Below are 22,888 nucleotides of genomic sequence, written 5' to 3'. Positions count from 1 at the left end.
GGTGGGTTTTAGATGGCGAACTAGGGGGGTCGAAGTTTTTTTTAAAGAGACAGTACTTCGATTATCGAATGGTCGAATAGTCGAACGATTTTTAGTTCGAATCCTTCGATTCGTAGTCGAAGGTCGAAGTAGCCCAAAAAACACTTAGAAATTCAACGTTTTTTTACTTCGAATCCTTCACTCGAAGTTAGTGAATCGGCCCCTAAATGTACTCGAGAATAGACTTTTTCCTAGTAGACCAGTACACACTACAAAATGTTACTAAAGCAGCCATAGGACCCATAACTCGGTCTGACCATGCCCCCACCTCACTAGTACCCCCACCAAACTAAATCCGATCAGATTTGCAGAAAATAGAACTAGGCCTTAGAAAGTTAAAAATTAGGAGTTACTATAAAAGAAATAAAATAGAAGTACTAGCTAAACAAATTAAAAACCTACGAAAAAGTATCCTAGATGAGAAAAATCAGTCAATCCATAACCCAAAACACATAGCAGATAGGTTTGCTAGATTCTACCACAAGCTATATATCTTGAGAGAAGAACCTGCTACTTTCCAACCTTCTAAGCAGGACATAAAAAGTTTTCTGCAACAAACCAACCTCACAGCACTATCTGAATCCCAGCGAGCTAATATGTATAAAAAAATTACTGCTACAGAAGTAGAAAAGGCCACACAAAAGCCCCGGGCCCAGATGGATACACGGCCATATACTATAAAACGTATGCAGATCTCTTGATACCACACTTGACACAGCTCTACAAGCACGCTGCTGAAAACCAACGCTTCCCAAAAGAGATGTTAGAAGTGCACATTTTGCTAATTCATAAAGAGGGAAAAGATCCTAAACAATACTTACAGGTCGCTCTCCCTATTAAATATAGATTTCAAGCTATACTACAGTATCCTAGCCTCAAGACTGCAGGGAATTCCAACAGACATAATCTTTATAGACCAAGTAGGCTTTGTAAAAGGTTGGCAGTCTAGTAGAAATTCTCAGCAATGCTCAACTAGGAAAAGGACTTTAACCTATAAATACCAATAGAGAACTGATGGAGAGCCATATGACAACTGAAAATACACACAAGCTGTGCGGACCACCTTGAAAACTACTCCAAATTACTGCATAGGTGGTACCTAACACCAGAGAAATTGGCCTAAATCTACCCAGGGACATCACCGCTGGAGAAACTGCAAAAATAAAGGGTCTGTGTTACAAATCTGGTGGAACTGTCCTAGGCTACAAGAATTTTAGAAATCAGTGTTCAATATTATTACTAAATCCCTCTACATCAATCTCCCACAAACCCTTAAGCTGGCCATAGATGCAAAGATCCGATCGTAGGAATCATCGTACAATCGGACTTTCCCATCTCCCAACCTGCCACTAACCATTCAGATCAAATAAAGTACAAAAGAACAAATCAGCGGATGTTCTGCCCCTGACAGCAATCGTACGAAAGTTATGTCCGACTAAATCTCACACTGAAAATCGTACGATCGCCAATACACGCAGAGATATTATCTGCAGACAAATCTTTTAACCTGTCAGATCGACCAAACGACCGATCTCCGCCGGGCGAAAAATGCCGGGACTCTCCACACACGGTCCGAAAATCATATGAATCCTCGATTCGTACGATCAGATTTTTGCGTCTATGGCCAGCTTAAGTGTAGCCCTACTTGGCGAATTTCCAGAACAGGGAGATACAATGAAGGAGAAAATCCTAACCCACATCTTAATAGCAGCAAGGAGACTAATTGCCAGAAACTGGAGATCCCAACATACAGTCATAAAATAGGAGAAATTGACTCTAACATACAATTTGAGAGGGCAGCGCTAAGGGCTAGAAATCATCCCCTTAGTGATCGAAACTGGGAACAATGGAGCAAATTCTACACCGCCTCAAAAACCCATATCCCCTATTCTCTTGCTATGTGATATGCTTATCAATGACGAGATTGCACACCAACTGGTTTATTTTCGTTTTTTTTCCATTATTGTTGTTTTTCGAGTTTGGTTGATTTTGGTGAATTGTTCCCCAACCCCCCCCCCCTTACACGAATATAATAAAAGCTTAGCTAACTACAAGCCAGGTTACCACCAATGTTGTGGAATTTGATGCACAATCAAGTGGAAAACTGTTACACTCAGGAAATTTAAATATGATCAATCAGTGATTTCATTTGTGTCACTCCCTGAAATAATGAACCCCCATGTAAAATATGATTATATTAGACGCCAACTTGGTGTTTCATGACCTGTATTCAACCTCATGCCTTTACATGGTCATGGCACTTTTTGGTGGCATATCTTTTTATTTTACGGTACATTATTCACTATATAACATATCTGGAGATCTGTAACAAGTAATGCTGAGTACCTGAGTAATCCAGCACCTCTGGATAAGGCAAAAGTAAATGCCCTCGGTAAAGCTTACTTCTTCAAGTTAACCTAGCGCAGCCTCACCATCCCAGGCCTTCATCTTGCCTGGGATAAGGTTATAGGTATAAATTTGCAACTGGCGCGGTGGGATGCCTTTGATGCCAGAGTAACCAATCTCTGCATCAAATACAAATCAGCTAGCTAAACCTCGTCACTGTTGTTAGTTAGGCTCAGTCCTTTTTGTACGGGTACTGTCATCACACAGAAATATTGCTCCAGAAGACCCCGAGCTAAGCTCTTCTTCAGTGGTTTTCCCTCCTAGATTCTAGTTGTGGAAATGTCCACCTTCTTCAGATAAAGGATCCCTTTTTAAAGTCTACTAATGATAACATGCAATTAATATATTTGTTAAATCATTGATTACCCATCCCTGCCTTAAAGTGACCCTGATTTCAAGGTGAACCACCCATTAATACCTAGAGGGCACCATAAAGTGGTTTAAATATTAAGTTCCAATTACTTAATAGATCCCATTTAAACTTGACATCTCAGCCCTAGTGTAGCCATAGTGTTATGTGTGTGAAAAACACCATAGGCATATGCCCATGGGTGCCTATATATATATTAAATGGTTCTGGACTTAAACGGGTCCCTGTAAATTCACCAGGGGTGGCTAAAGTTTTGCCTGCATCAATCTTCTTACTGTGCCTCATGGCTCCCATTGGGAGCAGAATATTATTATTATTTACTCTGTTTATACATATTGGCATGTAACACTGGCTTCAGTTGCTAGAATCTTTCTACCCTCTGTTCTGTACCAGGCTTCAATATGGGCCTATGGTGTTATACTGTAAATGGCACAGAACTGTGGTACTTGTTGACTGCAGGCAGGTGCACATGCCACTTTGGCAGTTGGTTACTGAGGTCAGCTGATCACATCACTGTGGCAGTTATTCAGTTGGGATTTGTTCTCAGACCAGAGCAGAGCGACTTTTACCTCGGGTATTTTTCAGAGTGAAAATCGCGAATATTTCATCCGTGGAGTACAAAATTCTTTTAGATTGCCTTCCTCCAGCCAGGAGTATGAAGAAGACCCCATTCCAGCCCCTTAGCTGTGACATTATGTCTGAAGAAAGGGTGAAGAAAGTGGCAAATGGGAAGATCAACAGCAACATCAAGATGAAGAGAAAGAGAGACGTTGAGGAGCAAGGACATCAGCGCAAAAAAGTCCACTTTCAGAACATCATGACAAGAGAAGAACAAGAGAAGAAGAAAGAAGAGAAGAAGAAAAAGAAGAAAGAAGAGAGGAAGAAAAAGAAGAAAGAGAAGAAGAAAAAGATGAGAGAAGAGAAGAAGAAAAAGAAGAAAGAAGAAAAGAAAGAGAAGGAGAAAAAGAAGAAAGAAGAGAAGAAAAAAGCTGAGGCAAGGAAGAGACCCCTAAGCATGGAGGGCTACACTAAATCAGAAGGTAAGATAAAGTTTAGTACAGAAAAATACTTCAATAATTAATTGAATTATTTGAATTTATTGTGCAGTATATGAATATCATCTGAATACAGATATTTTGGCATAATAGTGGAGGGGGGTTGTAGAGACGTGATAGCTGTAAATGTTTACAGGTAGAGGGGAAACCATAAACTGTCTTGGATGGAAAAAAGTTGTTTCCATAGGTAAATTAAATATAGACCTGTAACAAACATTGTTATTGTCCCATTTGTTTGAGTAATCATATTACTGCTCTGAAATACCTCCCCAATGGTACAGTCTGCAGACATTTGATTGCTTACCACTAGATATTTTCCACAGAATTCCTTTGCTCATTTCCAACCCTTATAAAACCTGGGAGTAATGATAAGGTAAAGAGAGTCATGTAGCCAATTAGTGCAATATGTCTGCAGGTGCCAGTGTCTAACAGAAATAACGGACAAGTGTCTCAGTAGCAGTTTATTTAGAGAGGAGGGATGATGATGTCATCGGCAGCCATGTTTGTACTCCAATCAGGAGCTCACAGGAACTTATTCTGAAGGGAAAAATAACAGCGGAGATTTGATTTTTCTATGGTCACAGAATGTATATACTCTGCACGTACTGTGCACATAACATGGGGTAAAGATAGGGAAAAGAGAGACAGCTAATATTTGTCATGAAGGCAATTTGTGCAAAATGTCTGCAGGTGCCAGTGTCTAACAGAAATAACGGACAAGTGTATCTGTGTCTCAGAAGCAGTTTAGCAATCATTGGCAGCCATGTTTGTACTCCAGTCAGGAGCTCCCAGGCACTTATTCTGAAGAGAAAATGACAGTGGAGATTTGATTTGCCTGTGGCCAGGCAATGTATAGAACATATATAGACTCTGTACATACTGTGCACATAACGCATATTTGTATATGTGTTTCAGTAGCAGCTTATATAGAGAGGAGGGGAGGAATGTTGATGTCATTGGCAGCCATGTTTGTACTCCAGTCAGGAGCTCCCAGGCACTTATTCTGAAGAATAAAATAGCAGCAGAGATTTGATTTTTATGTGGTCACAAATTGTATATACTCTGCACATACTGGGCACATAACGTGGGGTCACTATAGGAGTTATTTACTTTATAGAATGGACATACTTCAAGTATATAACATACTTTATATTCTTTAGTCAAAATGTATGCATTTAACACGTATTTAATGCAAATACAATTCATCAGACAACTCTTGTTTCACTCACACAGTTCATCAGGAAGAAGCTGTCACTTTCTAACTACTCATTTAGAGGGTAGTTAACTCTTTATAGGAGTTGTTCACCTTTACCTATAGTATGTTATAGAATGGCTTATTCTAAGCAACTTTTCAATTGATCTTTATTTATTTTTTTTATAGTTTTTTAAATCATATTCCTTCTTCTTCTGACTCATTCCAGCTTTCAAATTGCGGTCACTGACCCCATCTAAAAACAAATGCTCTGTAAAGCTACACATTTATTGTTACTACTACTTTTTATTACTATTGTGTCTTTCTATTCAGGCCCTCTCCTATTCATATTCCAGTCTTTTATTCAAATCATTGTAATTTGGACCCTAGCAACCAGATTGCAAACTGCAGAGCCACTGAATACAAAGCTAAATAACTCAAAAAATAATTTACAGTTTTTTAATGGTTCTAAGATTTAATCTGTTTACAACAAAACCACACGCCTGACTATCTGACCAATGACATTGCACCATTCTAAAATACTGGAGACTTATGCCACAGGGCATTGTATAAAACCTGTATCAACAAACGTTTTGTAGTGCAGAGTGCTTTTTTTTAAATAAAAAAAAACTACAATTTTATAAATGTACCATCAAATTTCCCAGGCAATGCTGAGTGTATACTCCCTATATGAAGGTAACTACAATAGCACAAGCTGACAACTGATGTCTATTTGCAATTTCTTTTTTCCAGAAGGAGGAAACATCCAAAAAAGACCTTGCCTTGAAGAGAAAAGGCCCCTTCAACTGATGGTCACGAGCTACAGTACCCATGCCGTGCTGGGTCATGGCGGTTTTGGCTCGGTAAGTGATTGCATTCCCAACAAGGTTATCTGTTTTTATCTGGAATTGAACTTAGAGGTAAACGTGAGATGCAATGCATGATCCTATATTGATTTGTACAGGCTAAATGTAAAGGCAATAGAGTCACATGTAAACCCAAGTGCAAAGTCATGTACTATTTTGTGTGTCCTTTAGCACTATTAGTAATAATATCTGTGCCTATACACACACTTTAACATTGGCACATCAGTGCACTGGTTCAAGCCGCTACTCTCAGGCCTCCCTTGCAAAACTGCACATTGTACTTGTACTTGAGTCTTTATAACAGGACACTGTCAAAGATTTACTCTTACTTTTGCCTCACTAATTCTCAATTTATTAATGACCTTTCAAGCCCTTCAGTTCTGACAGAATTATTTGGCTGCTAGAAAAGACACCTTAATTCAATCATTTCCAAATTGTGTGGGCTAAAGACAGGAAGGGGAGAATTTTACATTTGGTCAATTTGTGTTTACTTTTAGTATAATGTAGAGAGAGATATTTTGCAATAGGTTTAATTTTTTTATTACTTTTTTACAGTTTTCGAGTTATTTAGCTTTGTACTCACCATCTCTCCAGTTTGCAATTTTAACAATCTAGTTGCTAGGTTCCACATCACCCTAGCAACCATGCACTGAATTGAATAAGTGATATAAATAGGAGAGAGCCTGAATAGAAAGATGAGTAATTAAATGTAGCTATACCAATACACTTGTAGCCTTACAGAGAATTTGTTTTTTAGATTAGGTCAGCTTGAAAGAAAAAGGCAAATAATGAAAAAACTATAAAAAATTAAAAAATGAAGTTGCTTAGAATTGGCCATTCTATAACATACTTAAAAGGTGAAGCACCCCTTTAAAGTCGAATGCTTATTTACTCCTTGGAAATGTCTTGAGCAATAGAAGAGTGAGTTTTGTTTATCTGTAACAGGGCACTAGCAAATGTTAAACCAAAAAGGCTGTAAATCTTCACTCTAAACATTTAATCCAATATTCTCTCATCCAGCAGTTTCTTTAAATCGGCCCTAATAATATGGCCAATCCTAACAGACTTTATTTGCCATAATAGTAGTCAGGGGCAGGCCAATTCAACCAGATGCCCTAGGCAACCTTGGCCGGCCACACTGGGGGTGTGGTGACAAGAGGAGAGAGTACCAGTGCCTTCCACTAGTTCCAGGCCTGATAGTAGTTATATTTGCCACTAATTTACAAGGTATTAGTTTTGCAGCCTACAAAATAACAGATTGGAATTTATATTGCCACAGAAGCAAACATATTAATCCTCCCAGAAGCATTTAGTTGTTGTGTCCCTAGAAGGGACCCTCTAATCATTTATCTTTTCTTTTTCCTTTGCCAGGTAATGTTGGCAACTTGTTCCAACAAGAGCCAACCTGTAGCAATGAAGGTGATACACAAAGCAGAGAATAGACAATCGATTGCCAAGGAGGTGCGAATACTGAGGATGGCTTCTGGATGCCCATTCCTCTGTCACGCGCATGCAGCTTTCCAAACAAAGGTAAAGAATAGCGCCAAGAAAATTGTGCAAAAAAAAAAATAACCCCATGGTTTATCCAAATGATCTGTGTTTCACTTTCTTCCTCTTTGTCTCCGTTACCAGCTGGCTGCATGCATTGTGATGGAGTACGCCAGTGGAAACAGCTTGGAGAAATTCATAAAGCGCACAGGGAAACTGAAGATGGACGCTATAACGTAAGTGACTCACTGTATGTACAGGAATGTGGGGACAATGGTACCTGAGAGAGATTCCATAATTATCTATAGTTTCATACAGAAAGATTAAAATGGGTCAGGATTCTATTTGCAAAAAAATATGTGCCAACATAGCAAAATACTTTTCCTTAAATACTTTTCCTTTCTCCTGTGGTTCCTTCTTATAAGTTGATCTAAGACCATGTTTCCAGATTATAGTCATTTATTGCACTTTGCACTGCATAGGGCATTGAGAATGACCCCTAATAAATTGTATTAGGACCCTAACTAGCAAAACACATTTTTGGGGTTTTATGCTTGGAAGGAGCATGTGAGGCCTTGGTGGGTAAACCACAAGCTAGCACACCTGAAACTTTCCCTCAAGCCACAGTTTTATGATTATATTTTATTATGAGTCTGACCAATAGAAACTCACATGGGGCTATTCTTGGTCAGTGCTGCTTCTGAGACCCACTGGTCAGTAACTAGTGTACTGGATGTTATAGTACAGTTATGGTGGTGAAGAAAGAATTTTACAAAGAGTATTTCAGGAAATGTATTTATTCAGTATGAGAATGCCAACTGGCTGACTTTTTGTTTGATTCTTTTTATTTGCAAAGATTCTACGCGGCAGAGATCATATGCGGCCTGCAGTTCCTCCACGCCAACGGGATTGTCCATCGGTAAGTAAATTGTATCCAATACTCTGCTATTATTTTTCTGTAACATTTATTTCTTCTTCTACATGTTCAGCTTTGAGGACTTTATAGACTGACAGTAAAGACGCAATTAGGGAAAAAATCAGTCAGTCTTGTATTCATTTTAGAATGAAAGGGCCAAGAAGTTTAAACCTAGATATAATTAATCACGTGTGATACTATTATTATTATTATTATTATATATATTCACAGCATAGTCACAACATTGTAGAATAGAAATACAAATATTGACCAATAAAAGAGGTAATGAGGATTCTGCTGTTAGAGCTTACAATCTGTAGCTGGGCATATATTAACCTATCCGCTGGGCATCAGCAATATTTCTTGTTAACATTCAATATATATAAATCCATATCCATCTCTTCTATCCACTCCTCTCTACCATTAAAAGGGAATTTGTATCCTGCTTCCTCTGCTCTATAATTTTGGATTTTTAGCATTCATGGAAGCGGTATTATAATGAGGGTCACTGATTTTTTATAGTCAGGAGTTAATAGGCTTCAAGGATGGGGATCAACTTCTACCACCTGTGTTTGTTCCCTAAAACCCCATTAGCATTTCCTAAAACTTAATGTCTTCCTTGCAGGGACATCAAACTGGATAACATCCTGTTGACTGGCGAGGGACACATAAAGATCGCTGACTTTGGTGTGGCAGTAGAGGGAATGTTTGGCCAGAGGAAAGTTAAAGGCAAGACTGGAACAGTGAAATACATGGCCCCAGAGGTGAGTTGCTCTGAATAAAATTATATAGTTCAGAGGAATTAGAGAATCTGATGTCTTTGCTATTTTACATTGATTTTATCATCGCTTCAGCTGCTTAGTATTTAGAGTTTGTAGCATGTTCTTTAGTTTTAGGGTCAGGCCACACAGGGCGTTATGGGGAGATTTGGTCGCCTAGCGACTAATCGCCTCTTTTTTGCGGCGACCAATCTCCCCAAACGCCTTCCCTGACTCAGCGCCAGCTAAAATTAGCCGGCGCAGAGTCAGGGAAGGCGTTTGGGGAGATTGGTCGCCGCAAAAACGAGGCGATTAGTCGCCAGGTGACCAAATCTCCCCAAAACACCCTGTGTGGACTTACCAGTACAAATGGTCATGTGATAAGTGAAAGAATCATTGTATAAAGGTTTAGTTAAATACCCATTAAGGTTTTAGCAGTAATAATCCAGAACATTCTTAAGAGTGTGGTGAAAAATAATCTGCTCTGTCTTCCCAAGGTTTTACAACGGAGAGAGTACGATGCCGGAGCAGACTGGTGGTCGCTAGGAATTGTCATCTGCAAAATGGCCGCCGGCATGACACCTTTCTTTGAAGACGGCAACAATGAAACGTACACTTCATCAGTCATCCATGATGAGCCCCTTTTCCCGAAATGTCTGAGTGCTGAAATAAAAGATCTTCTGCACAAGGTGGGTACAGGAACAAGAGTATGTCCCTAGTGCTGCTATAATAAATCTATTTCCAGGTACATAATGGCGCTCCTATTGTTCTAGTAGCAGCTCTAATCCTCACATTCATGGCTGTGGGATACCCTGCAGTCTGACTGGCTCATTACAATGAGGGGATACTACTGGCAGGGCCATATTTATATTTAAACATCCGTGGGCCTGTGCCCAAAGCAGAAGCTTTAAGGGGGAGACTTGGGTGCATATATGGTAAAAAAAGCATTGTTTCAAACAGTTTTCCTGCTGCCACGAGGCTTGCTTACTAAGTCTAGTAGCAAAGGAGGGGGGAACCTAGAGGGCTGCAGAGCCCATGCATGGTGGAAAGTGACATAACGTGCATGCATATAACATCACTTCCTTCCACGTAAACTATGTCACACTTCCTGCGCATGTGCATTGGGGCCAGTGGGTTCGATGAGGTTCTATGCACTGGACAAAAATATCTCAATAGCAAGTACAGAGCTTCACTTCAGTAGAAATGAGTGAATATATAAATATTCTTTTTCTTCAGCTCCTAGAGAAGGACCCAGAGAAGCGTCTTGGCTTTATTGGAAACATCCGAGCACACCCAGTTTTTAATTCCATCAACTGGGAGCAGCTGGAACGCCAGGAAGTACCACCACCTCTCTATCCTGCAGAAGTAAGTACCTGACTGCAATATGCAAAGACAATGCATGTACTGTGTAAAAGTAATCTTGGGTACAGTAACAGTATATTTTGCTGTGAATCTTTTTTCAGAAAATAATGAACCATTTTTGGAGTTAAAAATAAGAATATAATTCCCCTAAGTAATTTGCTCCAAACATTTGTCAAAACTGGGTTCAATAAATTGAAGATTGGTAGCAAGAGATAAACACCAACAACTCCCCAATTTGTATTATATATATGTGTGTGTGTGTGTGTGTGGCAAGGCAGCAATCTCTTTGCCCAGGTACAGACTGTGTTCCTCCCGGCATATAAAGTGAAGAATAAACTGGACTACAATATTACTGGTTCCCCAAAACTTTTCAAAACCAAAAATATATAGTAATGGAATTAGAACTAATAAAATCCATTTGGCAATAATATCTATATATGATATTTGAGTGTTTAATACTCAGCAATATGAAATTATGTGAATTTAATCTAATGTGATAAAATCTTTAAACTAATCTTTAATATAAAAATATGCATTCAATAATAACAGATAAATGTTTTCTTTACTACAGTTAACACTAGACAAGAAATATTTCAAGCAGCCGAGGATGCTCATGGAAGAGGCGGGCAGCGATTCTTCAAATGAGAAAAGCATGGAGTTATCATATCTGAATGACAGTTGGAAGAGCTGAGCCACTTCAAGAAAGTCAGGTTTCTTTAGCTATATTTACCAACCGTTAACATCATTTAACCCTGTCATTTTATTCTATCCAGTCTCCATTGAAGAACAGTGAAGATGAAAACATCTCTGAGCATTTGAAAAATCCGGCACCGAGGACCACCTGTCACGGCTTCGTATGGGTACATTTCTACAGACAGCCATTTTTACCTCTTAGAGCCAGCCACCATCATTGCCTCTAACTCTGGCCCTTGCCCACCATCTTTTGGCCTCCATTTCATGTCCATAACATCAGTCCCTATGATTGCCCCATCTCTGGTTTTCTCCATCGGCACCCATCTTTGGCCCTGTCTATTAGACCTAGATCTGGTCCTTATCACCACGCCTCCATCTTTGGCCCATGTCCATCTCTGACTCTTACCAACAGTCTCCATTTCTTGCCCTATTTTTAAGCCCAGAGTTCAATTGAGATCAGTTAAGTTTCTTAAGTTCTTAAACACCCCTTCCCCTGCTCTTTGTGCACCACCTCGGTTTACTCCTCCCTGCCGCCACTCTCCACTTGCTGGCAATCCTGAGTGCTCTCAGCAGACAATCAGCTCCTCCACTAGCCTCCATCTTTAGCACTCATGACTTGCCCTATCTTATATATTATATATATATATTTTTGGCCCAAAACATTGGCCCTTATCTGTTGCCTCTCAGTGTGCACCACTGCTGCTCACTTTCACCTGCTACAACTCTTACCACTTGTTGGCAGTTCTCTCTGCAAGTAATCTGCTCCCTCTTCAGTCTCACATCCAACTGTTGCACCTGAGGCACTTGCTTCTGCCTACCCCTAGATCCAGTGTGGCCCTCACCTTCAGCCACACATCTCATACATACCACTGTCACAATTAAAGAAGAACCAAACCATTGCTAATAAAAACTCCTACCCCCTACCCTACATAGACCCCTCTCCCTGCTCCCCCAGCCTAGATGTTACCTTTGGTAATTGCCCCTCACTCTTTACTTACCCCTAGGTGCAGATTTAGGGCATGACAGTTCACAGGTGCCATCTTCTTCTCTTCAGTAATATTTGGATCTTATTCTGGCGCTACAGTAAATCCCGTGACTTTCGGCGCATGCGCAGTTGTCGCAAAACAGCAGATTGCTCGAACTGCGCATGCGCCGTTATAACGCTCTATTCCCATAGATTACTGAAGAGAAATAGATGACGCCTGTGAACTCTGATGCCCTGAATCTGCACCGAGGGGTAAGTAAAGAGTTAGGGGAATTTACCTAAGGTGCCACCTAGGCTGGGGGGAGCAGGGAGGGGGTCTATGTGGGGTAAGGGGGTAGGGGTTTTTATTAGCATGGATTTGGTTCTCCTTTAATATCAATATTTCAGGCCACAACTTTGAGTAACCCCTGCCTTCTTTTAGTCCATAACAGGTGCTACATCTCTCCCCTCGGATCCAACTCAATTTCCATCAGGTACATCTAATATGTTTGGCCAAGGGATATAACTAAAGGGCTCTCACTTAATAATATGAATACAATCAGATTATAATTGTAAAGAATAGTTGCAGGTAATATCAACCGACACTGACACATAAAACAGATTACAAGGGGATATGGTGCCAGACTGAAAATAGGTTTTTTTACATATATCATCTATGGGCAATACCAGTTGCCATATTGGAGCCAGGAAGGATTTTCCCCATCTGAGCCATATTGGAGGTAGATGGCTTTTGCCTTCCTCTGTTTATAATACTTGTACGAGGGAAGGGTTGAACTTTTTCAACCTTAACATCTGTGGTAATTAATAAAAACGGGAGGAAAGATTTATAAACTGAATAAGATGGCAGGATGTAGGAGTCATAAAAGCACAAGTCACATCAATATAATAACAGAGGTACTAAAGTGATAAAATGTAAGAGCAGTATAGGATAAACAGCATAAAACAAGTATAGACAGACAGATGGAAGGATGGACAGAGAGACAGACTGACAGACTGATGGACAGACACATAGACAGATAAATAGGATAGATAGAGAATATTAAACCTGGGACTATCCTGTGAGGATTAGTCCCTGAGTGAGGAAGGATTTTTTTCCCAATCTGATCCATGTTGGACACAGATGGGTTTTTTTTTTGCCTTCCTCTAATATTTAATTGTTTGGGGATTCGTTTGTGTAGGTCAGTGTAGAACTGACAGAGTTAAATAGAATATTATCTAATAATTAGGATAGAGTAGGTTAGGGTCCTGCTCAGAGAGTCTACCTTGACGTGGTGGCAGGCTTGATATGTTTTGGCCAAACATACTGTGTATATATATATATATATATATATATATATATATATATATATATATATATATATAGGTATTCTGTTCCTTTAAATAAATGTTGATTGCTGCTGCTTTGTTATATGTGATACTGACTATTAGTCTGAGTGTGAAATTCCTGCCATAAAACAAGTTCAATTATGGGTCAGAAGAGATATTAAAATACATGAGAACGTTGAAATGGATTTATTTGTGTGTAATGATTTGGTACACATGCTTATATATACTTAGCTGACACCCCAGGCTGGTGCTCCTATCAGGAGAAAACTGCACCGATCCGGAGGTTCTTCCAGCGAGCACCACAGATCGATCATCTTCCTTCTTCTTTCTTCAAATTTCCCAGGGCAGACACATGCCCAGTAGAAGGAAATAGCCGACTTCTTCATTAAAGTTCGGCTTTTCCCGCTACTGCACATGCTCAGCCGCACAGAGAAAGCTGAAAGCGGATCACTCCGTGGTGATCACTGGAAGAATTCCCGGCCTGGTGCAGTTTTCTGCTGATAGGAGCACCGGCCTGGGGTGTAAGGTAAGTATATACATTCATTTGGGGGTGCCTAACTTTTGGCAGCCCCGAGTAAACTCAGCCTTTCCTTCTCCTTTAAAGGACAAAGAAAGTTCCAAGTTCTCATTTTCAGTAAAAACTGCATGGCCCAGGGAACACATTTCCAGAGCACCACTCCACCATCTTACTTATTCCCAGGCGCCCCCAGCTTGGGCATGAACATTAAGTAAAGTCATATTTCCAGATTTTTCTCTATTGTGCATGCACAAGGGACTCCTAGAAATGAAATGAAATGAAAATGATGGAGTGGCACAGTTAGCTTTGAAAGTTGTGAAAGGATTCAGTGACCCCCCAACCACCAATGGAAACGACCGTGACTGTTATTTGTGTACAAAACAAGCACATGTCTGTGTGGTATAGGTGCCCTCAGGGAGGCCATTAGGGTGTCAATGAAAATAGTAAGAAACAGAATATAAAAGAGCCATGTTGTTATGTGTATGAATTGTCTAATAAAGAATATTACATTGCAAGATGCACATCTGTTTATTTGTTTGTGAGGGTTTTGTAAGATATTGCACATTCCTCCTACACTGACACATATTAATAGTTCAGTTGCTCTTTCCTGTTAGGAACAAGCTGTGGACATGAAGCTCAACACAAACGTTGCCACATATAATTTCTTCAACGACTTGATTCTCATCTCAAGGTTCTTTCAGCTCTCTTCCTGAGTGCAGGTATTGGATCCATTATCCGGAAACACGTTATCCAGAAAGCTCCGAATTACGGAAAGGCCATCTCCCATAGACTGCATTATAATCAAATAGTCCATATATTTAAAAATGGTTTCCTTTTTCTCTGTAATAATAAAACAGTACCTTGTACTTGATACTAAGATATAATTAATCCTTATTGGATGCAAAACCAGCCTATTGGGTTTATTTCATGTTTACATGATTTTCTAGTAGACTTAAGTATGAAGATCCAAATTATGGAATTATCGATTATCTGGAAAACTCCAGGTCCTGAGCATTCTGAAAAATAGGTCCCATAACAGTACAAATACCTGTGGACATTACTGGACTCCGAGACCCTACAAGAGCCGCACCTAAATACTGTGGTGTCATACAGACAAAGAAGCCATAAGTCAGGCAGGAGTAAATATAGGGTTGTCTTCTCATACTTTCAGTCTATGCGCCTATAATTAATGGCCCGTATATATTTACAGACGCATAAGGAGCTGAGTCACATTTGGCTTTACTGGTAATTTTAATGGGGCCCCAGCACAGTCACCCCTCCTCTAAACTCCACCAAAGAGACACCCTAGAACTGTTCTGCTCCCCCTACTTCAATTGAAAAGGCAGAGCTGGGCAGCAGGGTTGGTGGCTGCTTTGTTTCATGTCACTGGTTCTCTAACTGCAATTTCTGACCAGGAACCCTTGTACTGGGACTGGAAGCAAAGAACAGACTGGTTCCAAGTGCTCAAGCTCTTGTTTGTTGATCAGCACCAGGATCAGAAAGTGAAATGACCAGACGAGGTGTCTAACAACACTCGTCCTTTTCAGCTGAGATTTAGGGGATTGTGAGGAATGTTTAGTGCAGATGGGGAGAGGTTACTGTGCAGGGGCCCAATTAAAGTCAGTTTTCTCCTTTATAGGTTTGAAATGAAATAACCAGAATAAGCACTTGGGGGAAAATTTACTAAATGGCAAAGTGACTAATGCTGACGAAAATTTGCCAGCGTGACGTCATTTTGCCACCTCGCCAATTTACTAACAGTGGCCCTGGCGAAAATTCACCAGCGAATTAGATTAGCCTAATGTCTGGCGAAGTTGCAAATTTACTGTTTTTATGGGGTTTTTTATGAATGTTACCTCTTTCGCCAGAGTTGACTTTGCCAGGTTAGACCAGGCGATAGAGTAGATAGGAGTTTGAAAAAAAAAAAAGTTGAACAAAAAAACGCTAATGTATTTTACTTTTTATAGGGTGATAGGCTAAAAAAGATCAATTTTTTTTTTTAGGTTGGTCACCTTCCCCCCCTACATTTTATAACATATGGCACCCTAACTATACTGTGGGCACATGTGTAGGGCATTAGAACACCCCTATATACTTTTATTAACTTTCCCTGGGATTGTGTAATGTAATGTGTGCTGCAGCATACACGTCCATTCATTTTTAAATTTGGCGCTGTATGCAAATTAGCCTTCACTAGCGTAACTTCGAACAGCTGATCGTACTATCGCTTGCGCAACTTCGCAAGCATTCGGTAACCTGTGCGCAACTTCGGATCTTTGTGAATTTGCGCAGCCTTGACGAATCTTGACGAATATGAAACAGCACAAAATCTTCTGTTATATGTGCCTTTAGGATTATCTTATAATATTATAACATAATGAGACAGAATGTATAAAAGGGTGATTATAGCCAAGGTTTGTGCTTGTCCTATTCACTGAGTGAATCATGTTTCATATTTGGCTTTAACACCTTGTCCCGCAGTCTTGAATTAGACTTTTCTTTCAGCCACTGTCCTTTGATTTCTGTCAGCCCCTGTTATTATTAGTGGAATTCTGTGGTTCTTTGGAGAACATAAGCCTGCGGCACAAATAAAGTGAGATAAACTGCTGTACACTCATTTTGCTGTATAATGTAAACTAGTAAGTAAATATTAGTCAGTGTCTGTATAGTTTAGCCACACACAATTCAGCCATAGGCACAAGCTGTACTTTGGGAAGCAAAGGGCAAGAAGTAACCAAACTATATAGTGTTTGGTCTAAAGGAATTCACTTGTCATCATCCTACATACCTGAGTCTGAGTGATTTCAGATCATCTTTGGGGATATCATGCAGTACATTATACAGGGTGTATTCTTCTTCAACAAACTGGGAATTTAGAATTGGTTAGAGAAATATCATTAATGACTTCATTTCATCTTTTAATATGAACTAAACACTGTCATTTGTAAACATCTTAAAGCAATTTCACAACCAAGTTTTTAGGTGACAGATAGTCTTAAAGGAGAACTAAACCCTAATAATGAATATGGCTAAACATGCCTATTTTATATAATGAACTTATTGCACCAGACTAAAGTTTCAGCTTGTCAATAGCAGCAATGATCCAGGACTTCAAACTTGTCACAGGGGGTCACCATCTTGTAAAATGTCTGTGACACTCACATGCTCAGTGGGCTCTGAGCAGCTGTTGAGAAGTTAAACTTAAGGGTTATTGCAAATTATCAAGCAAAAAATGAGGTTGGCCTGTAATATAAGCTGATGCTACAGGGGTGATTATTACTGTCATATTAAAAAGTTTGGGAACCCCTCTCAGCCTGCATAATAATTTATTCCACTTTCAACAAAAAAGATAACAGTGGTATGTCTTTCATTTCCCAGGAACATCTGAGTACTGGGGTGTTTTCTGAACAAAGATTTTTAGTGAAGCAGTATTCAGTGGTATGAAATTAAATCAAATGTGAAAAACTGGCTGTGCCCTTGTAATTTTAATAATTTGACTGCATGTAACTGCTCAATAGTGATTACTGGCAACACCAAATTGGTTGGATTAGATTGTTAATCCTTGAATCTCATAGGCAGGTGTGTCCAATAATAAGAAAAGGTGGCCAATTGCAAGTTGTGCTTCTGTTTGACTCTCCTCTGAAGAGTTTCAGGTATAAGGAATGTAATCAGGAAATGGAAGGCCACAGGCACAGTTGCTGTAAAACCCAGGTCTGTCAGGCCAAGAAAAATACAGGAGCGGCATATGTGAAGGATTGTGAGAATGGTTACAGACAACTCAAATATCACCTCCAAAGACCTGCAAGAACATGTTGCTGCAGATGGTTTATCTGTACTTTCTACAATTCAGCACAATTTGCACAAAGAACATCTGTATGGCAGGGTGATGAGAAAGAAGCCGTTCTGCTCTTACATCACAGAGTCGCTTGTTGTATGCACAAGCTCATGTAGACAAGCCACAGTCATTTTGGAACAAAGTGCTTTGGACTGATGAGACAAAATTTAGTTATTTGGTCATAACAAAAAGCGCTTTGCATGGCGGAAGAAGAACACCACATTCAAAGAAAAACACCTGCTACCTACTGTCAAATTTGGTGGAGGTTCCATCATGCTGTGGGGCTGTGTGGCTAGTTCAGGGACTGAGGGTCGGATGAATTCAACCCAATATCAACAAAATCTTGAGTATAATGTTCAAGCATCAGTCACAAAGTTGAAGTTATGCAGGGGTTGTATATTTCAACAAGACAATGACCCTAAACACACTAAATCTACAAAGGCATTTATGCAGAGGGAGAAGCACAATATTCTGGAATGGCCGTCACAGTCCCCCAAATATCATTGAAAATCTAAGGGATGATTTGGAGAAGGCTGTCCATGCTCGGCAGCCATCACATTTCTTTTTTTGTTCAGGTAAGTTTATTAACATATAAAGACAGAAGCATTACACACCAGATCACATTCAGAGGTATACAATATTGTGGAGCAAATTGGTACAACAGTGTTAATCATTTGCAATAAAGACAAGCATTGGAAAATCTACTTATGGGTCTTAGTATGTCTTTTGTTATAATACCTTATTGGATTACTGAGAGGTTCTCTGGGGATTGTATATTTGGTAGGGGAAATTGTTTTAGCCATGGGGTCCAGGTCTGATACTGTGCTTTGCGGCTTGCCCTTTCTTTTGTGAATTATGTTTTCTAGTGTGCCCAGATTGGACATAGTACTAATCCACAGATCAGGGGGGGGATGGTCTGCCTGATCTCCAATTTAGGCAAATGAGTCTCCTAGCCTGGAACTGTGAAACATGGCTTTATTTAGAAAGGCTTTAAGGTAAGGGGGTGTTTGTAGTCCTGAGTATATGCCCATGAGACAAATTATTGGATCTGGATCTATTTTTAATCCCAAAACCTCCGACAATATATCCAATATACTGTTTTTCCAGTAGAGTTCTATGTCTTTGCATGACCAAAATGTTTGTAGCAGGGTGTCCTCGCTTTCATTACATCTCAGACAATCAGGATTTATTTTGTGTGGTCGGGCTGGGGTATAGTACGGCCTGTGTATCAGGTACAGTTGTAGAATTTTGTGCATAGGGTTAATGGAGACTCTGGTGTTATAAGGAATTCTACCCATTGTCAGTAATGATCCCTAAATCTTCCTCCCAGGCTGTCCTGGATTTGATCGGCATTCCTTTATATTTTCATATAGGTTTAATATTATGCCCTTAGGTGACTTGGGGTTGGGCTCCTAGTGCAGAATGGTACTTCACTTCAGCCATTGGGATGCAGGGAGCCCAAACTTGGTTTGGAGTGTCGCAAATGGTCTGAGCTTATTCTGTCCCATATGTCCCCCAGAGATGTAGTGGTTATTGACATAAACCATGTGGCTCTATGAATATTTCTTGGGTTGCCACCACTATTGGGTTAGAATCCTCCTCCCCTTGTCGCTGGGAACAAGTATGGCTTGTATTATAGTTTGATCTTGTGGAAGCAAGGACACCCAGTAATGGTAAAGTGTTGTAGTTGCTCTCCTGCTGGTAAGAGCAGCCAGGTGAGATAGTTGCAAGGACAGATAGAGTGAGTAGAGGTCAGGAACTGCCATTCCACCCCTTTCCCCCCAGACAAATTTCCTAAGCAATGTATCTAATGTTCCGTTTTTGGAATAAGAAGTGGCGCATCCAACCATGCACTACCATGACTGTAGTGCATGGATATATACCTTAAGGAGCAAGGGGGCCAGTGTACTGCTGTGCCTCTTATAAATTTCTATCAGCAGTCCATCTGCCCCTGCTGCCTTTCTTAAAGGGAATGAATCAATGTCCTTATGTAGTTCTGCTAGTGATCACTCAGATATTGTACAGTTGCTTTAGGTCTATTCCCTCTATAAATGTATCTATTTTCTGGAGGTGAGGGTCCTTAAGTGTGATTTTGTATAGTGTACTATAGAATTTGATAAGGGTAACCTGTATTGTCTGTGGGTCTGTAGTGAGGGAACCCTGGGTATCTCGTAGGAGAGTGGTCGAGGGGTATAGAGTGAAGTCTAGTGAGGTGTTCAAGCATTTTACCTGCTTTTTCTCCATGCTCTAGTACACGTAACACTCAGTTTACTAAAGAAGTGTTTTTCCTTAGCCCTTATATTCATAACATAAGAATAGTTATCTTGGGCTTCTTTGAGCTCCTTAAACTTCTGCAGATTCGGGTTTATTATTAAGTCATTTTCAAGAGCTGTTATTTGCTTCTCTGCCATCACAACCTGGCTCCAGGATTCAGTCTGGGATTCGGCCGGATCCTTGTGCCTGGCCGAACCAAATCTGAATTTGCATATGCAAATTAGGGCAGGAAGGGAAATCACATGACTTCACAAAACAACAAAGTAAAAAAAAATCCACTTTTTTTCCTTTCCTGCCCCTAATTTGCATATGCAGATTCGGTTCTGTATTCAGCGGAGTCTATAACGAAGGATTCGGGGATCAGGCTTAATCAAAAATAGTGGATTTGGTGCATCCCTAAAATTATTATAATGAATATAGCAAAAAAAAAGTCTTCTCCCTGATGAAGGTTCCAATATGGAACCAAAATGTTGGATCAAATAAACCTTACATTAAATCTTTTTTGTTTTTGTTGCTATATTCCTTGGTGTGCCGTCACTAAATGCTGTATACCTCATTTGAACTCGACTGGCACCCAGGCATTGACTAATTTATGGTTGTGTGTTCCATCATTTACAGTACACAGTATATAGATTTAAGGAGCTTAATAATCATGGAAAAATAAGAAAAGTTTTTACTATTATAGAGAAAAGGGAAAGCAGTCAAAACTGAGAATTGTTCGCTCCAGAAAAGGGATTTCCTGTATTTTACTGAATGATGGGCTTCCAGATAAATTGTTTAGCGCTGACCTATTTGAACTCTAGATAACAGACAGAGCCGGATTTACATAGTGGGCGCCCCTAGGCCCACTACCGTCCGTCACCCCTATCGCCTCCAGGGGTACAGGAGCAATGGGGATTGGCGCACGGGAAATTAAAAAAATGATTGTCTCTCCAGTGCATCCTCAGTGTTCTTGAACAAATGTGGGTGTGGTTGGGCAGAATTCCGCACCCTAAAATCCTGCCGCCCTAGGCCTGGACCTAGATGGCCTTTCCCCAAATCCGGGCCTGATAACAGGTTGTGTTTTGTGAATAAAGTAGTGTTATACACTGTGCCTCAAAATCTGTCAGTCTGATTGACAACACTCTTAGCCAACCGCTAGTCATGACTGCTGACGTGATGTCTGACGTGATAGATATATTGCTATATTATAGAACCCCCATTTTACATCCCCTGCTTTTAAGTCTCGCCTCATTTTACATTGTTGTTTTGTGATCCCACCTATATATTATACATAATACATTTCCCTGATTTTGCATGTTCCTGGATTTTACACCATTTGTTTTTTGATCCCCTGAAAAACCTAAAATGGGGGTTCTACTGTATGTGGTATATGAGGTATATCCCAGTGTACAATTCAGCTACAGAAGAATAGAAACATGATAAATAATTCAAAAAACAGAAACCAAATAAGACACAAAGCAGGGGTCCTTATCCGTAAGAGGTGACAAAGTAATCACTGGTAATAGGCAATGTTTAATAGATTTTACCACTATAGAAGATCTCCGGGCTACAGTTCTGAAACTTCAGCTTAAAGGGTTGGTTCACTTTTAAATGAACTTTTAGTATGATGTAGACAAGGTTGGACTCTCTCCCGATCAGATTCTACAAAAAAATGTTATTTTAGGCACAGTGCCATCTGCGCATGCACGTGGCGCCATTCACACAGGCCGCCGAGCAGCGCCGTCACGCAGGGGCTCCTTCACGCAGACACGTCATTTGCGCTCGGCGCATCACAGTAGGGGGCGGGGGGTCAGAGGGGAGACAGTAGTCCCGGTGGGCCCTGGGCCCCCCAGTCCGACACTGGATGTAGAAAGTGATATTCTGAGACAATCTGCAGTTGGTTTTCATTTTTTATTATTTGTGATTTTTGATGTATTTAGCTTTTTATTCAGCATCTCTCTGTTTGCAGTTTCAGCAATCTAGTTGTTAGGGTCCAAGTTGCCCTAGCGACCATGCATTGATTTGAATAAGAGACTGGAATACAAATAGGAGAGACCTGAATAGAAACATGAGTAATAAAAAGTAGCAATAACAATACATTTGTAGCCTTACAGAGCATTTGTTTTAGATGGAAAGCTGGAAAGAGCCAAAAGAAAAAGATAAATAATTCAAAAACTAGATTTTTGATTAAAAATTAATTTCAAAAAAAAAAAAAACTTTACTTATTCTTTAAGAGCATAAAGGAGGAAAACGACACAATGCTCTGGGGTATATGATTGAATCTTTGCACAACACAAGACATAGGGCCTCAAATGCCAGCAAAAGGGGTGCTTCACCTTTAAGTTAACTTTAGTATGTTATAGAATGGCTAATTCTAAGCAAATTTTCAATTGGCCTTCATTTTTTCTTTTTCATAGTTTTGAATGTTTTGCCTTCTTCTTCTGAATCTTTCCAGCTTTCAAATGGGGGGGTCACTGACCCATTTAAAAAACAAATATATTGTTATTGCTGCTTTCTTTTACTCATCTTTCTACTCACGTCCTCTCCTATTCGTATTCCAGCCTCTTATTTAAATTAATGCATGGTTGCTAGGGTGATTTGGACCCCAGCAACCAGATTGCTGAAACTGCAAACTGGAGAGCTGCTGAATAAAAAGCTAAAAAACCACAAATGATAAAAAAAGAAAACCAATTGCATATTGTCTCAGAATATCACTCTCTATATCAAACCAAAAGTAAAATGTTGCCACTTTGGAGTCAGGAAGGAAATTTTCCCCCTCTGAGGCAAATTTGAGAGGCTTCAGATGGTTTTTTTTTTTTTGCCT

At 39.9% G+C, this 22,888-nt stretch overlaps 2 protein-coding genes across 2 annotated transcripts; both read left to right on the top strand.

Moving 5' to 3' along the window:
• The first annotated feature begins 3,202 nt into the window (after positions 1-3,202).
• LOC121399886 (histone-lysine N-methyltransferase, H3 lysine-79 specific-like) lies at positions 3,203-7,792 on the top strand. Its single transcript, XM_041581811.1, has 4 exons — positions 3,203-3,855; positions 5,816-5,925; positions 7,300-7,458; positions 7,561-7,792. Exons 1-4 carry the CDS (start codon positions 3,471-3,473, stop codon positions 7,654-7,656), a joined length of 750 nt encoding a protein of 249 aa, XP_041437745.1. The 5' UTR covers positions 3,203-3,470; the 3' UTR covers positions 7,657-7,792.
• A 49-nt stretch (positions 7,793-7,841) lies between these two features.
• On the top strand, positions 7,842-12,330 carry LOC121399887 (protein kinase C theta type-like). Its single transcript, XM_041581812.1, has 5 exons — positions 7,842-8,335; positions 8,958-9,096; positions 9,588-9,779; positions 10,327-10,455; positions 11,024-12,330. The coding sequence occupies exons 2-5, from the start codon at positions 9,037-9,039 to the stop codon at positions 11,141-11,143; spliced, it is 501 nt and encodes a 166-aa protein (XP_041437746.1). The 5' UTR covers positions 7,842-8,335; positions 8,958-9,036; the 3' UTR covers positions 11,144-12,330.
• The last annotated feature ends 10,558 nt before the right edge of the window (positions 12,331-22,888 follow it).

Source organism: Xenopus laevis, chromosome 2L (assembly GCF_017654675.1).
Source record: "Xenopus laevis strain J_2021 chromosome 2L, Xenopus_laevis_v10.1, whole genome shotgun sequence".
In the NCBI taxonomy this organism is placed as follows: domain Eukaryota; kingdom Metazoa; phylum Chordata; class Amphibia; order Anura; family Pipidae; genus Xenopus; species Xenopus laevis.
Note: the sequence above shows the minus strand (reverse complement) of the source record. Positions and strands in the feature narration are given on the sequence as shown.